This window comes from Pagrus major, chromosome 1, assembly GCF_040436345.1.
Source record: "Pagrus major chromosome 1, Pma_NU_1.0".
Taxonomy (NCBI): Eukaryota; Metazoa; Chordata; class Actinopteri; order Spariformes; family Sparidae; genus Pagrus; species Pagrus major.
Window position 1 is genome coordinate 22,373,243 of NC_133215.1, and position 16,029 is coordinate 22,389,271.

A 16,029-nucleotide genomic window follows, 5' to 3' on the forward strand; every position below is an offset into this window, starting at 1 on the left:
CACAGTCAAAGTGTCTAAGAAAACGTGAATTAAAACGGCATGATTAAAAGAAACGCCACTGTCACAGATTGGGACATGGAGACGTTACGTGCACTGAGCAACAACAAACTTCTATGCATGTCCTCTCCCACATGTCTCAAACAACAACAGCTCTGGCCTTATGGTAACTCTGAGGGGACACGCCACTTGATTGTGCTCTCACCTTTTTAAATCACAATGTTAGGATGGTCAGGGCCCAGTGGTCGATGGTGGTCAACATCTTTCATTGGCCCGACCCTAGTAGAGACTGGCCCCTGATGATTTGACTTACCAGAGTCACAACATCATAAATCGTTGTGGTGTAAACTTAATCTACACGGATAGAAAAGATTTTAGTGAGCGTAGTGATGTCCTCCCTTTAAACATCTCCTCCTAACTCCTCTGCTTTGAGGCAGTTAAGCCGTGTGCCACTTTAAAGCTATTTTACATTGAAATGATGACACACATTGACGTGAACAAGTTACAGTCAGTGTGTGTGATTAAGAGGCACTGAGCTCAGACACTATACATCGTTTTCCACCCTTAATACTGTGTATGCAGCCAAAGCACTGAGAGGACATTAAATGGCTGTGGCAGGCTTCCTGACAGCTGTAGTCCCTGAAAGGTTGTATGCATTGTTGTGTGACCCCCACCTTTTGTCCTGTAACCTTAACATGGGAAGGCATAATGTCATCTATCAGCCATTCATCTCTTTGTCACCGGGTTTTCTTTGTTTGCGCTAAAACAATTTAACATAACGGTGAAATGGTTGTTTCTGCACAGCACGTTTTTAATAAAGCAGTTGGAAAAAAGTACTGCATTTTCCTGATTTTTCGGCTTCCTGTTCATAAGAAATTAATACAAAAAAACATAATGGGTATTAAGAGGGAGAACACTGCAGGTGCTGGATGCTCTGACTGCAGGGTGACTCCCATCTGTCACCCTGCCCCCCTGCCCTTATCCATCCAACTGCAGAAGTCTGGTCACACCCCCGTTGAAATGAAACATCTCTTTCCATGAGGTCACTTCACCACATTGATTTCCTGCAGCTCCCATCCCTCCTCTGCTCATGATCACAGACATTCATTCCCACCCAGGCTTTGGCTCTCCACAAGCATTTCAGCTGCAAGATTACCAAGTAGTTGGAAAGAGATGGTCTCACTGCTAAAATGCTATTAAGACACAAGGCTAAAATCTGTTTTTTTCAAATGGAAGCAGTATTGAGTCTTGGAGGCTCCCTCACAATATTTCTAGGAATAAACAATGAGCATTAAAGCATCTGTGCCTGTAAGAAATCATTAGCCCGTATCCTGTAGCTCTTTATCTCCACTCATATATTCTCACCATGAGTAGCTTATAAATGAGCAAACTCAGTCTGGGTTGAAGAGGCTGTCGTCAGTGTGCACTGGCTACAGCATTTCTCTAGTGAGCAGACTAGAGTGATCACATTAGCTATTTCTATTTTGTTAAGTCTACACGCGCTAATTAACTTAGCACCTAAGCCATTTATTCTGTCGCGTTCTATCTGCACACGTTTCTCTTTTAGATAATCTTATTGATCTCTTGTATGCCTGTGTAAACCCTCCACATTGCACTTGGCTTTGGATTAGAAATGATGACATGCATGATTATAAAATGCTTGTAGTGTGGATAAAAGTCAGTGTATTTATATTCCATTGCTCTTTTTTAGCTGAACTAGTGGCTGAAAGTCCTCAGATATTTCAATCTGTACATTTTGCCCCAAACCTGCAGCATTATTTCCTTCAGATGAATGTGTGATTACTTATATGCATTCTTCAGCGCTGTCAGCTCACGAGCAATGTGCAGGTGCTCGAGGTATGCTGCCAGACGTTGGTGTAATCTGGGACATGAGGCTGTTGCCAAGGCCCACCCAACAGTGCTTTGGAGAGCAGAGCCTTAGTTATGGTTCTGAGCAGGTGCCAGGCAGGCGCAGGAACACACAAAACGCACACAAAAAACTGAAAACCTAGGCTCCCAGAGTGGCACTGTGCCTCAGGTTTTGTCATTATTGCTGTATGCTTCCTCTAAAAAACAAGAAGAGCAGCTTTGGTACTGCATTGCTATGTTTTCCTTTTTGCCAAATTTGAATAAAGTGTCCATAGATCTGATCCTTTTTGCTGACGATTCTGCGCACATCAGTTGATTTGAATGTCCGATAGCTCACCACCGACATTTTAGTCCCATGTTGTCTCGCCAACGAAAACAAAACATACAATTCGTCATAGTTTTTATTTTCAAATATCTATTTGTAGCTTGTTGCTATCTTGTCTTAGTTGTGAAAAAAAGGTAGTTGACGAACATTTTTCATGAACAAAATTAACACTGCTGTGCTAATTGATGCACATCTGTGGCATCATGTTGGACAAATCCAAGCCTGCCAATAAATTCCCACTTGTACCACCTCTAATTAACCACCTGAACGATGATGTCATCAGCCATGATGTCAGTCTGATATTACAGGTTCACGACATGAATCCCTTCCGCTTTCTAACCCTCATCCTTTTTCCTTCATCTCCTCTGTTTTCTCCTTCTTCTGTTTCTTTCCTACCTCGCTTCCTCTTCTCTCCCCCTCCCCCACGGTTTCCATCCGACCTAACCCATAACCTCCTCCTCCCCCCTGTGTTCACCTCCATCACCCTCTCCTCCCTCAGTGTCCCAGCAGACCAGTGTTGGAGAATGTTGACGTAATGTGGTGCTGACTGGATGGTCGTCCAGCTCCTACCCTGAGATAATGGATCTCATTTTGATCCTGTCTCTCTCTGCATAGACACACACACACACACACACACACACACACACACACACACACACACACACACACACACACACACACACACACAGGAATACACAGACTCTGAAGTGATTTGCCTGGCTGTTGGAGCCTGCTTCCATCCCACCAGCCCTGTTTCCTCCCTTCTCTTCTTTCTTTCTCTCCCTCTCTCATCTCCTCATCCTCCCTTTCTTCCTCTGCAGTATTGGCCCTGCCCAGTGGGGAGACTGTCTGCTCCTGCTCTCTCTCTCTCTCTCTCTCTCTCTCTCTCACACTCTCTCTCTCTCTCTCACTCTCTCTACCCTTCTATCTCATATCTGCTGTGTTTGCTGTGCTCTCGTCTATTTCTGGCTCTTGCTTTTCTCGTTTCCTCACTCTTTCTGTCTCTCTCCTGGGATCCGTCTCGATCTCCCACTTGTTGGGCTGCCTGCCGTCTCTTCGGTGCCTCGTGCGCTGCTCATCTTCATTTTCTCCCCCGTCACACCCAGTCCACCTCTCCCTGCACCCTCCTCCCCCCTTCGCCATCTTCTCCATTCGTTCTTCTTCTTCCGTCTAGTTCTTCATCTCCGTGATTGACTATCAAGTATTCCTCATCCCATCCCTCCTACTCTCTCTCCATCTTATATTCTCTGTCTTTACCTCCCTTTTTCCTCAGTCATATCATCTACTGCTTATCTACGCTGATGTACAGTTCTGTGTCTTGCACCCCTCAGTGCCTTCCTCCCTTTTCTTGCTCTCCCCATTGGTTCTTTTTCATTTCACCTCTGAGACTTTACAGTAAGAAGACTGCTCTATTATAGATACTGTGTGCTATTAGTCCTCTTGCCATTCCCTTGTGGTCTCTGTGTGTAAAAGGCCCTTTACCTGCTGTCCTTTTAATAGAGCTGTGCACCCTTCCTGTGAGTCCAAATCAATAGCCTTCAGTTAGACAGCAGCACTGTCCTGCAGCACAGAGTAGATGTTATCAGGGTGGGAGGATTGATGATTGATGATTCAGTTGTTTATCACCATTTCAGCTGAAGTTACAAAGTCTGTTATTTTTTTCCTCAATGCACAACACCTATATCTCATATTTTTGACAAGATGTCAGGCTTTTATTTATCTTTATTTAAATAGTCATAAAGACCTTCATCCTTGCTAAGTCATTGTCTGGTGTGATGACCTCATGCTCCATTTTGTTTAGGAAGAGCAGCACAAGGTTAACCAATGAGGAAGCTGTGACAGAGCAGTTCTCCTGACCAGTGAGAGTGCAGGAGGTGGGTCCCCTGGTATACATGTACACAAGCATGAGAGGGTTGTGAGTGAGGTATGAAGTGGCAACACCAATTTTAGACTTATTGTTTTTAGTGTGCATACAGCTGCAGAGAGGTGGATTATTCTGCAGCAGTGGTCAGAGAAATTTTTATACTTCAAAAACACCTTGTGCTTGGCATTGAGTGTTGATTGGAGTATCACCAAGTGACCTCCTGATGGATCTTAATGGCTCAGGAGGATCGGATGGTGCTTGTCTTAAGGTGTGCTCAGACCTGATTTAGCCTGGTCAATAAACAGTTGAGACAGGAAGTAGCGTGGGAGGGATGCAAGTGTAAACCAGGAGCTAGCATGACTCGCAAGCTAACAAAAGCAGTCAACAAATCTGCAAATTATACATTTTCTTATCAAACAATGTAATGTCTTCACCTCTGTAACTGTCCAAGCAGTGTCCCTTCCTACTCGTATTATTCAGTCATGCAGTTATGCAGTTTACAAAGTAGAAACTCTGACTTTTGGTGGTTGTTCCATCATATTTGTTTTTAGTAGGAGGTCGGAATTTTGTTTTGTTAATTAGTTCAATCAGATTGAACTGTGTGCCAAAACTAAATAGACAGAGCAAATCACACACCCATAATACACCCACACAGGTGTTTTACATATTTGCCTGATGAGATGTCTTTATTTGGGGTGATAATCTGTTCACTTCAGTTAAATAGTTAAAGATTAATAGGTGATCAGTCTCTAAAAAAAGACCAATTGACTTCAGCCAGAATAAATGAAAACACCTGTGGGTGTACAGGGGCTTTTAAAGGCTGCATGATGGTACTCTTCAGCACATTTTGCTGTAAAACTACCAAAAGCCATTCACATAAGAAAGAGGAAGAAGATAAAGAAAACCATAATATGGTGTTATCAAGTTATTTCCAAAAAATAATGCACAATGTTGAAGTGGTGGCAGGAGGGAAACATTGAAATCAGTAGGTAGCTAGTAGGAGACAGTCCACAAACAAATCAGTAACTTCCTAGATTATCTGCTTGTTGCCTGGCAACCTGTCCTGGCCAAGAACTAGTCGAGCATGTCTTTTTGTACAGCTTAAACAAACAAGATATAACATTTAAATTGGTGAGCTTTTGAGGTCCTGAGCCAGGCAGGCAAGCTACACCCCCCCCCACCCTTCAGCTACATACAGTATTTACTGTACAGACATTAGAGTGCTAACAATCTTCTCATCTGACTCTCAGCAACAAAGCAATCAAGCATATTTCCCAAAATATTCAGAGAGCAGTGTGTGGATCCAGAAGGGTGTGGATCTCAATCTCTAATGATGTAGCAGCACCATGATGTGCCTGAGGCTGAGGGCTGAGATGCAGGATGTAGCGCTGTATGATGACTTCACCTTCATCATCACGGATCGATATTTAACCCTATCTGTGGGTGGAATATCATTTCAATTTTAAGATGCAGTACAGGCAGGTGTGTGTGTGGAGAGAAATACAGTATGTGCACCTGTTACTGCCGCAACCAGTTTTATTTATGTTTATTCGACACCCTTTTGTGTTTCGTGGATCAGATTGCTTGTTAGTGTCGAGATGAATCTGAAAGACGAGAAAGCCTGGTATAGAAAACTCTGTCAGAGTGAATAACAGGCGTGGCCCGTAGCTGCAGTCCTCTGCAGTGTCTCTTTCTCCCCCTCTTCCTCCTCCTTGTACAGCACCTGAATAGTGACTTGTGTTAATTAGGCCGGGAAGTCAAAGCAAATGCTGTCCTCCATCGATTCCTGTAATCAATCTAGCCTCTTCTACCTCATCAGCCTGGATGGAGAGGCAGCCAAGGTTCCCTCTCAGCCCGAGCCAGGTGCCACACACACATATCTATTCCTGCACACGCCTGTGTCTTTTTCTTTTGTTGTCTGACAATGTGTCCACCAGCCTCCCTCCTCATCACCATCACCGCACGAGCCATAGCAACAGTCGGCTGCTTTGTTCTAACCTGGCTGTCTAGTTTTCTGATCATTTTGCATTAATGCTGCCGTCGCAGGGAAATGCCTCCCTATAATGACACACATTGTGATAGAAGATGAAGAGTATTGCTCTTTTTCAGCTTCTTAGCACGATGATCAGTGTGATGGCACTATCCCTCCTGGAGAGCAGTCAGTCCCATTGTAGGGACGTGCTGCTCTGTGGAAGTATTGCAAGGTATCTAACTTTTAATGAGATATTAAAATGACACTTATAAAGAAGGTCACACCATTGCCAACCAGACATTTGAATAAAAGCTGGTTTTGTACATACTGGTCATGATTTGTAATAGGTGTAAAGGTCCTGTTGTGGTTTGGGTCGGAGTGAGACATAAGGTGTTGTGTGACTGTATCTGCTCTCTCTTACAGTGGCCTAAACACTATTGATTTAAACACAGTGTTCTTGAACTGGTGAGGAAATCAGTTACTACGGTAGCGCACTGCAGCATGATGCACTGAAAGAATATTAATGAAGAAGAGCAGCGTGTGTGTGTTTGTGTGTGTCCATCCAAAAAAAAATGTTTTGTACTTCTGAGCTCCTCTCCTCAACTAAAAGGTTTAGATGAGGTGTGTGTGTGTGTCTGTCTCTGTGTGTGTCTCTGTGTGTACTTTTACCCCCAGCAGCATAGACAGGAGGAGCAGACAGGCTGCTGTTTAATAGATTACAAGGGAACATGGCGACTCATCGATCGTATCCCCTACACGCACACACACACTCTCACACTCACTCACTCGACGGTTCTTCCTCTCCCAGAATTCAGCGGTATAGTGTTACACCGAAACACTGCCAAGGACCCAGGAGTGTGTGGTGTGTGTGTGAGGATGTGCAGTCAGTTGTACTTCTTCTGTCCTCAGTAGGATGTTTGGATGTCTTTAATGCAAAAATGTATCAGTAAGTCAACTATAAAAATAATCGACAGTCATTTTGATTATCAATGAATCAGTTTGAGTAATTTTTTTGATTAAAACATTGTCCAATTCTCTCATTCCAGCTTCTTGAATGTGATAGTTTTCTGGTTTCTTTACTCCTTTGTGACAACAAACTGAATATCTTGGACAAAACAAGACATTTAAGGATGTCATATTGGGCTTTGGGAAACATTGATCAGCATTTTTTTTTACCATCTTCTGATATTTTAAAGACAGAACAACTAATTGATTAAGTCTTTTTTTTTTTTTTTTTTTAATTTTGGCAAATCTCACTACACATCATGCCAAGTTGTTACCTCCTTTGTGCTGTGACATTTCCATGTTTCTCTACCTGAAATGACATACGATATAGTCAACAGCTAATAGAGATAGTGTGTTTCCTTACCAGAAGCTTTCAGTTCCCTGGTGAACTCCCTTCAGCCAGCTGGAACCTTATTAATGTTTTTGTAGGACAAGAAGATGGTATTGTATAGATGATTGCTCATTTCAACTTCACCAATCAACAGAATGATAGGAATGACAACAGAAACAGGCAACAAGATAAAAACAGCGCGCTGTGTCACACTGCACCGCACTTGTTGCTCGCGGCCATTTAGGAGACTCCAATAGGACACAATGAAAAATCAAGGTTGTTTTTATTATTGATGTGCTCATTTGTGTAAATTTAAGTAATTTCAAAAGCTTTCGGAGGCTCGCGCTGATTGGCAATGGCTGAAACAATAAACATTGTTTTGCAGGTACCATGTATCCCAGATCTCTGCAGTGAAGGTGTGCGAGTGCAACATTGTCATAATCAATAGTCAGAATGGCCACAATTATGAGAATGAGACCCAGGTTGAAAAATACAAGAATTTCCTTTAAGTCAAGAGTTGGATTTTATATTTGATTGATATTTAAAAACTAAATGGTGGGAAATGAATTGAACTGACTGTCCTTACAAGTGTATTATGTGCTGGGACACTTCTATTCTTTTTATTACAGCTCTACTGATTAAAATAGAAATTTCACTCTTCTTTTGAGCTTCATCATCATTGCCTTACAGATTTAATCACCAGGCATCATTCAGTCTGCCATCATTGTGTCCTGCTCCAGTTCTCCCCACTTTGGTGAAATCCCAGCGATAGCCCCCCTACACGTCCCTCCAGTCTTTACTTAGCATGCAGTAAGCCTCCGTGTTTTTTTAATTTCTTCACTCTCTTTACTCCTAATTACATTCTCCTCCTCTGCTTCCATCTGTCTCTGCCCAAACTCGGAGGCTATCGCTGGCGCATCGCTGCCACTTCGCTCTGAAGTCACTGCCAGTAGAGCAGCTTGTGCTGTGACTTAGTAGAGCAGAAGTCGGGCCGTCTGCAGGTAGCGTTTTATCAGCAATTTCATGTACCTGTTTGTTTTTATAACTATTGTTCACTTCCTGCCACACAGACCTGTGCTGGCCTCGTAATGTAGACGTAGTCTGAATTGACTGAATTGGCTTTTTGTCTGTTTCTGGATGTTTTGATGTCAGTCAGTGACTTAAAGTGGTAATCCTTGTTATGCTTTACAGTTTCAGAGGATAAGGTTTCAGTTTCTGCAGGTGGTGGAGTTTTTGTCTGTTCACTTGTGGAGTTACTGTGCCGTTGCATATGCTAGTCTCTTTTTTGTGGCTCTGTCTGTGGGGCACAAGGGTTTTTCTTTTGGTGCAAACTCATTTATGACACCAAAACTAATACAAGGAGGAATGGTTATTTCCCAGGTGGCAGGCTAACATTAGGCAATTTCACATAAACATTTCAGTAATTTTCTACCACACTTGTGAATCAACAGTGTGGTTAATGAAAGCTGAAAAATGCCTGCGGTTACGCTATCAGCAGTAGCTACTTGTCCTAAATGGTAAATGGATTATATTGGTATGAATGTTGGGTGACTGTTTGTGTTGTAGTGCAGGGTGCTTAATAAAACTCGATAAAATCATATTCTTACCTCACTACTACATTTTTGTGCCTGCCTCATTGTTGGAGAAGCAACACTGTGGCATGAAATTCTTCCTCCATCAATCTGGATCATTTCAAGTGGGTCAAGTAGGGCTGCACAAGATATCTTTTCAGCAGTAATATCTGTGTGCCTGTGCACAATAGTCACATCGTAGGACGTGCAATGTCAAGTAGGGCAAATTAACTCAAACACGTAATGCTACAACTTTTTTGCTTCTTGATTCAAAAGGAAACTCACAAGGTTCTCATTACCCATGACTTAGCTACAAGAGAAATCTAATATTACATAATGTAGTCCAGTTTTAGTGTTCTTGGATACATGGTAGTTTGTTGTTTGTGAAGTTTGACAGTTGAAGGTACTACTTACACTGGGTGGATCACAGATTTAGCTAGAAGACAATGATGTACACATGTAATATTACAGATTATTTATTAGTTGAGGGTGAAAGTTCATGCTTCACCTTGGAAACAGAAGTTTGCCTTGAAGTTTAACCTTGGGACGGAGGATAAAATAAGTAAAATTGGGTCTCATAGTTACAAACTAGGGATTGACTGATTATCGACATGACCGATTACTGGGCCGATATTTATCTTCTGTGTTTTTTATGTCTGATTGCCGATTAAAACCATTCGTTTAAAAATACACTACTTTGGCTCTGATGCAGCATCCTTTCTCTGTCTACAGTCCCCCCTCTGTGGTCTCACTCAATGTTCCACCCACAACACCATCTGATCTGTTACACATCAGGAGTAATTGTCATTCAAGACAAAATTATCAGAATATGTAAAGTAACTGGTAACGCTCAAATAAAGTACAAGTACCTCAAAATTGTGCTTAAGTGAGTAAGATTTTCATTTTTACTGCAAATGTATATCTGTTTCAAATATTGGTGATCAGTCTCCTTGATTACTTATAATCAGTATCAGTATCGGCCCTAAAAAACATATCGGCCGATCCCTGATACAGACCCCTGCTCAGTGTTTTGCTATCTGATCAGCCTCCAAACTCATGGATCTGTTACTCAAACCGACCTTCCTGGCAGGCATAGTGACGCAGCAAAATTTTGCTAACAGGGACAAGGTATCCCTGTGGGAGCTGAGCTGGTGCCAAGTTTAGCCCAGCGGCTCCTGTGTGCTGCCCTCCGTCTCTGCGGGCATGTAGTTCTTGATCGATGCTGTTTTGGTTTCATCTGTCCATCAAACTGCCGCCTCTGTAGTGTAAACCATATCGTTTCACAGGTCCTATTTTTATGTCAATGTGTTGATTAAGAACCAATAGTGAAAATATGTTTGCTGACTCCTGTGGCGCTCATCACATAGGCCTCATGCTCGCCAGCACAGTGAAAGGCTGTGTCTCTCAGTTTGGATGGTAAAATGATCTGATCTGCTCTCAGGGGGCGTTCCAGCTCTGCTGACTGTGCATGTTGCAGCTCTCATGGCTGTGAGCGGGACAGGACGAGGGTGTGACAGCATCAGCAACATGTCATGGTCAGAGTGTGGATGTGATTAATGTTTAGTTTGTTCATTTGGAAGCTCTTTGCCAGGGTTCATCGCAGGGTGTTTCACTGATGTGAAAACTTCTCTGCAGTAAAAGTTATTATCAAATTTCAGTCAAAGACACTGAGTAGTAGCAGCAGCAGCCTCTGTGGGTGTAAAGATTCTGCAAGACGAGTTCACACAGCCACCATTTTCTAAACTTGCTTGCTCTTTCTTTTACAGCTAAAACTTGAAGATCGATCTATCGTCATCAGAGACATCGTGAGGCGAAACAATTCTAATGTAAGTGGAGTCCTCGATGTGAATCTTTGTGCGTCTCTCCTTTTCGCTTCACTTGTCTTCATCTGTCTTATTTTGTTTTTTTTTTTGTTTTTTTTCAATCCAGCCTCTCTCTTTGTCAGTCAAGTCACTGTTCTCCACTCTGTTCCATTTGCTGCACCAGACATGACTGGAATATTAGTGCAGGTCGACACTTACAAAGGACCAAGAGGAGATGTTTTTTGTTAACGCAGTGCAACAACTCCCAGTCTGAATATGAATACATTAAAACTTTCAGATTTTCTTTTGGCTATAATAGAAATGTTGTCTTGTTCGAACCAGTGATGCTTGTGGATCTCAGGAAAATTAAAGACTGTAGCATTGATGTTATGCCGTTGATATGATGATATGCTGAACCTTGTTTTTGCCCCATCACAGGACAACCAGTGTGGTATTGTGACCAACATCGACATCGAGTGTGCAGTGAAACTAGTGGGAACAAACTGTGTTCTGTATCCAGTTAACAGCAAAGACCTGCAGCACATCTGGGTAAGAGTAAAACATTTTACCGGTGAGTTTTAATATCTACTGTATACGCAGGATCCTCTAATGAATTTATGGAAATGCTTCATTTTATGGGTTGCTGAAGAGAGCTATGTAATTTGAAGTAATAATATTTCTCATACTCCTACATGAAAGCTGATATTTGTACACCTGTGTATATACAAAGTTGCTGAGTCACAAGTCAAAGTGACAATGTTCTTTTTTTCCCCTACATTTCAGTACAGCAACAATGTTTACTGAAATATATGTGTGTATATATATATATATATATATATATATGTATATGTATGTATGTATGTATGTATGTATGTATATATGTATATATGTATGTATGTATGTATGTATATATATATATATATATGTATGTATGTGTATATATATATATATATGTATATATATATATATATGTATGTATGTATGTGTATATGTGTATATATATATATATATATATATATATATATATATATATATATATATATATATATATATATATATATATATATATATGTATATATATGTATATATATATATATATGTATATATATGTATATATATGTATATATATGTATATATATATATATATATGTATGTATATATATGTATATATATGTATATATATGTATATATATATATATGTATATATATGTATGACATGTGGGAATTAGGGTACAGCCTTCGCTTCACGAGTTCAACTTTGCTAAACTTCTATGCAAATTTCACCTCAGCAGGCGATGGTCTCAACCTGAATTCAGGCATGTGTGATCCCCTTAATCTGGGAATGAGAAGCTGAGGGAAATATCTGGGAGGATCTCTGTTCTTCTCTTGCAGCAGAAACAGCTGATCAGTTCAATTTTCACTATGTCAGAACTTTGGGAAAGTTGTTTCCATGTCCCGTTAAGCACATTAACTCTTAAACAAGAAAGGCAAAAACCACCTCAAGTGAGCTCAACTTTTTCTATTGCAATTCAAATACATATAAACATATATAGATGGAAACATGGCTGCTGACCTGCATTCAGTTACTGTGCACCTTCACCATTATTGTGTCTAAGCTGAGCTAAGCTGAGCTAAACTAAGCTTTTCCTGTTGTCATTGTGTTCTCTGCAGTCTTTTATGTACGGCGACTACATTGCCTACGACTTCTGGCTGGGGAAAGTGTACGATCTGACTAATCACATCATCCTCAAGCTCTCCAATGGAGCCAGGTAGATTGTGTGTGCGTGTGTGAGATTAGTGTACTGTGTGTGTACTGTGACCATGTTGGAGTCTGTCAGTGTCTACACGCTGGTACACATTCATCTGTGCCAAATCCAGTGAATGAATGTCACCGAGTCGTCTGTCTCTCCTCGCCTCCCTTCAGGTGCTCCATGAGTGTGGAGGATGGTGCCAAGCTTTACGACGTCTGTCCACATGTCAGTGACTCGGTATGTAGCTACGAGCTCTTATCTGTCACCTCAGGTACATCCAGGCTGGACAGAGCAGCTGTTCGTCAGGGGTCAGATCCCTTTACAAACAGCTCATGTGCAGACAGAAATGGCTGGTTCATACTCCAGTTCTCATTTGTTATAATCTGTAATGAGGGATTAGTTGTATTTATTTATATTATTTATTTGTTGTTTGTATTCTGTACACTTAAATGAACATTCTAGAAATTGTCTTGATGTTTCTTTGCTTTTTTTTTGTGGTTCTGGTCAAGAACAAGAGGAAGTATTAAAAGCCCATTTCTAGAAAACAATTATTTTGAATTTCCACTCTGTATTTCACACATCAGTTTATTTTTTTAAATTTTTTTACAAAAATGTTATCTATAAATAAATTAGAAAAGGTGTGGAACAAAAAATCCTCTTAAAAATATAATAAACGGTACAATAAACTTGATCCGTAGGTCTAAACTGATTTCCTTCAGGTTTTCATGTTTGCATTTTTATACATGAATGTGCAGAAAATGTCTATTTATTGCAAAATTAAAATTTGATATTATGCGTTGCTGTTCACGTTGGCAAGTATTCGACTTATTTGTTGTTGTTAATGCTTTGTTGGGTTGACTTGCACAGCTGGTCAATCATCAACATAATGTTCTCAAGTCTTTATTCATATTATTGTGTCCTTGTTCTTCAGGGCTTGTTCTTCGACGAGGCATACGGTTTCTACCCAGGCCAGGTTCTGATTGGTCCGGCCAAAGTCTTCTCTAATGTACAGTGGCTCTCAGGGGTCAAACCTGTCCTCAGCAGGAAGTGCAAGTTCAGAGTGGTGGTAGAAGAGGTAAGATGATAACAACGGTCTTCTTTTCACTGCATCATCCTTTATTTTGGGCGTGAGAAGACAAACCCATTTAGGGGCATTAGGTCATCGTATTAGTGACTCTGTATTAGAAGAGTTGTTATCATGAACAATGTGTCCGGACTGAAAATGCAGTTGTTACTCAACGCAGCACTTCAGCTCATACAGTTTAAATAGAAACAGAAAATGAAGAATTGTATCATTGCAGGTTTAATGTAATCACCAACCGATGAATAACTAAGTGATATGCTTTGATCAACACTTGAGCGTATAATATGTCTATACAGAGACAAACTAATTTTGAGTCATGTAATTGAATACATTTGGATTCAGGTGTACTTGAGTATCTAAATTAGCAGCTAGATGTTCCAAAATTGTTTACAGTTAAATGAGGACAAAACTGAAGTCCGTTTAGAAAGAATAGTCTGTCCCTGAAGAGTAATAATCAAGCAAGAGACCCCTGTGTTGTCCTGGACTCTGAATTGTAGAAGTCTCATTAAATCAATAACAAAATCAGCCTTTTACCACACCGCAATGATCAGAGACATGATTTCACAGCATGATCTGGAGAAGCTGGTATATGCTTGTATCTCTACTATTACAATGGACTCGTCACTGGTCTGTCTAACACTGCACTCGGACAGCTCCAGCTGATCCAGAATGTTGCTGCCAAGAACCAAAGAAAGCTCAGCATATAACTCCAGTTCTCAGATCGCTGCATTGGCCACCAGTTTCTCACAGAATCAGCTTCAAAACGTTATAACTTTAGATCACTGACAAGGGTTAGATCCCAGATACTTCCCAGACATCGTAGGTTGGCTGGTTGTGACTTACTGGCTGTTCCCAGAGTGAAAACTAAACATGGTGAAGCTGCCTTTAGCTTTTTTGTCTCAAATGTGAAACAAATTTCCAAAAAAAGCGAAGACTTGAGAAAAAGCTGACTTATTTTAAATCCAAGCTGAAGACTTATAATATTCTTTTATATCAAACGTTTTTGTTAGTTTGTTTTATTCTATATGCTCTGTGTGTCTGCTTTTTGTTTTTACGCATTTCTTTTCTTGTGCTTTTGTCTTTGGGTACAAAATATGATGTGTATATAAATTTGCCATGCCTTGTCTAAATGGTGTCGTTGTGCTCTCCTCAGGTCAAAGTGGTAGAACTGAAGGTGACGTGGATCACAAAGAGCTACTCTCCCAAAGGTTCTGACAGCGTCTATCCTCCTCCCTCCACCATCACACAGGAGAACCTCTGCAGGTGAGTTCAAATATTCATCCACATGTCCACACACAGATTTATTTATGTTGTTGTGAGCTTTGTTTATCATTGATTTAAGTGTATTTATTAACTATGTTATTTTCCAAGAGCTTAAAGAATTTGAATTAACGACTAACTGTCTTTAATGTGGTGCTGTGCTTGTTGGGTTTAGGGTAAGGCGTCTAGGATACTACGACCACACCCAGAGGCAGCTTGGAGAGAGGGCCCTGTATGTTTTCCCAGCTAAGGGGGACGCCACACGCATCACCTGTGAAGGACCAGAGGGTGCCCCTGTCCTGCCTGAAGACCCTGTGGCTAGAAAGGTGGATAACATGTTATTCATAGATGTAATTGCAGTCTTCGACAGTATTTGAAGAACTTGTTACTGTTGTAGAAATGTAGGTCGGTACAATCTGTAATCCACATGAGCATATTAACGCTTACTATCATGTTTTACACGAGAGAATAATGAACAGGAAATGATGCACAGTGCCGAGTTTATTTTAAGAAAGTCGTCCTCGAAGGTTGAATGTTGTCAAACTCTCACCGTGTGTGTCATCCTGCAGTTGAAAAGGATGTTCAAGAAGGATTCGGGGAAGAAGTTGGAGAATGCTGACACACAAGGTGCCCCTCAACACTCTGCAGAGGAACACACACACACACACACACACACACACAACACACACACACACACACACACACACACACACACACACACACTTTTGCTCTCTAATGTTGTCAGTCGTGCTAGCACACAAATTAGTCTCATTGATGAGTCAGGATGTACAGGGCCCAGCCATCAGAGATGGACGGTGGCCCGACCCTAGTAGATGTGTTCCAAAAAGTTCAATGTGTTTTTATATAAATAATGTTTGGAAAAAAGCTTTCCCATAGCTTGCATCATATACACAGAAACAACACAGTAATGATAAATAACAGATAAAATAATACAAAGAATAATCAATTGGGAACAGGATATTTAAACTATTAATAGCGAATTAGTTCATCGTACAGGCATTCCTATGTTTAAAAAAAAAATCTGATTATAAAATACTGAAATGTGTTTTTAATTCAGATTCTTTGAAGCTTCAAGTGTCTGCCTCAAAAAAATCAGTTGGACTGTTTAAGCTCTATTTGACAAGCAAGATCTTCTGAATCTCTCTGGTCCAACTATTCTGTCTATGTGAACACTGCT

The 16,029-nt window shown here is 40.8% G+C and overlaps 1 protein-coding gene across 2 annotated transcripts in view; it reads left to right on the forward strand.

Annotated features, from left to right (window-relative positions):
- Positions 1 to 16,029, forward strand: part of ube2o (ubiquitin-conjugating enzyme E2O) — a 39,415-nt gene that overhangs the window by 7,294 nt on the left and 16,092 nt on the right. For both annotated transcript variants that reach the window (XM_073469564.1, XM_073469570.1), the window contains exons 2-9: positions 10,701 to 10,760; positions 11,175 to 11,285; positions 12,408 to 12,505; positions 12,661 to 12,724; positions 13,419 to 13,562; positions 14,725 to 14,834; positions 15,007 to 15,157; positions 15,401 to 15,458. In XM_073469564.1, the coding sequence (XP_073325665.1) occupies positions 10,701 to 10,760; positions 11,175 to 11,285; positions 12,408 to 12,505; positions 12,661 to 12,724; positions 13,419 to 13,562; positions 14,725 to 14,834; positions 15,007 to 15,157; positions 15,401 to 15,458 (796 nt within the window). The remainder of the gene's footprint in view (positions 1 to 10,700; positions 10,761 to 11,174; positions 11,286 to 12,407; positions 12,506 to 12,660; positions 12,725 to 13,418; positions 13,563 to 14,724; positions 14,835 to 15,006; positions 15,158 to 15,400; positions 15,459 to 16,029) is intronic.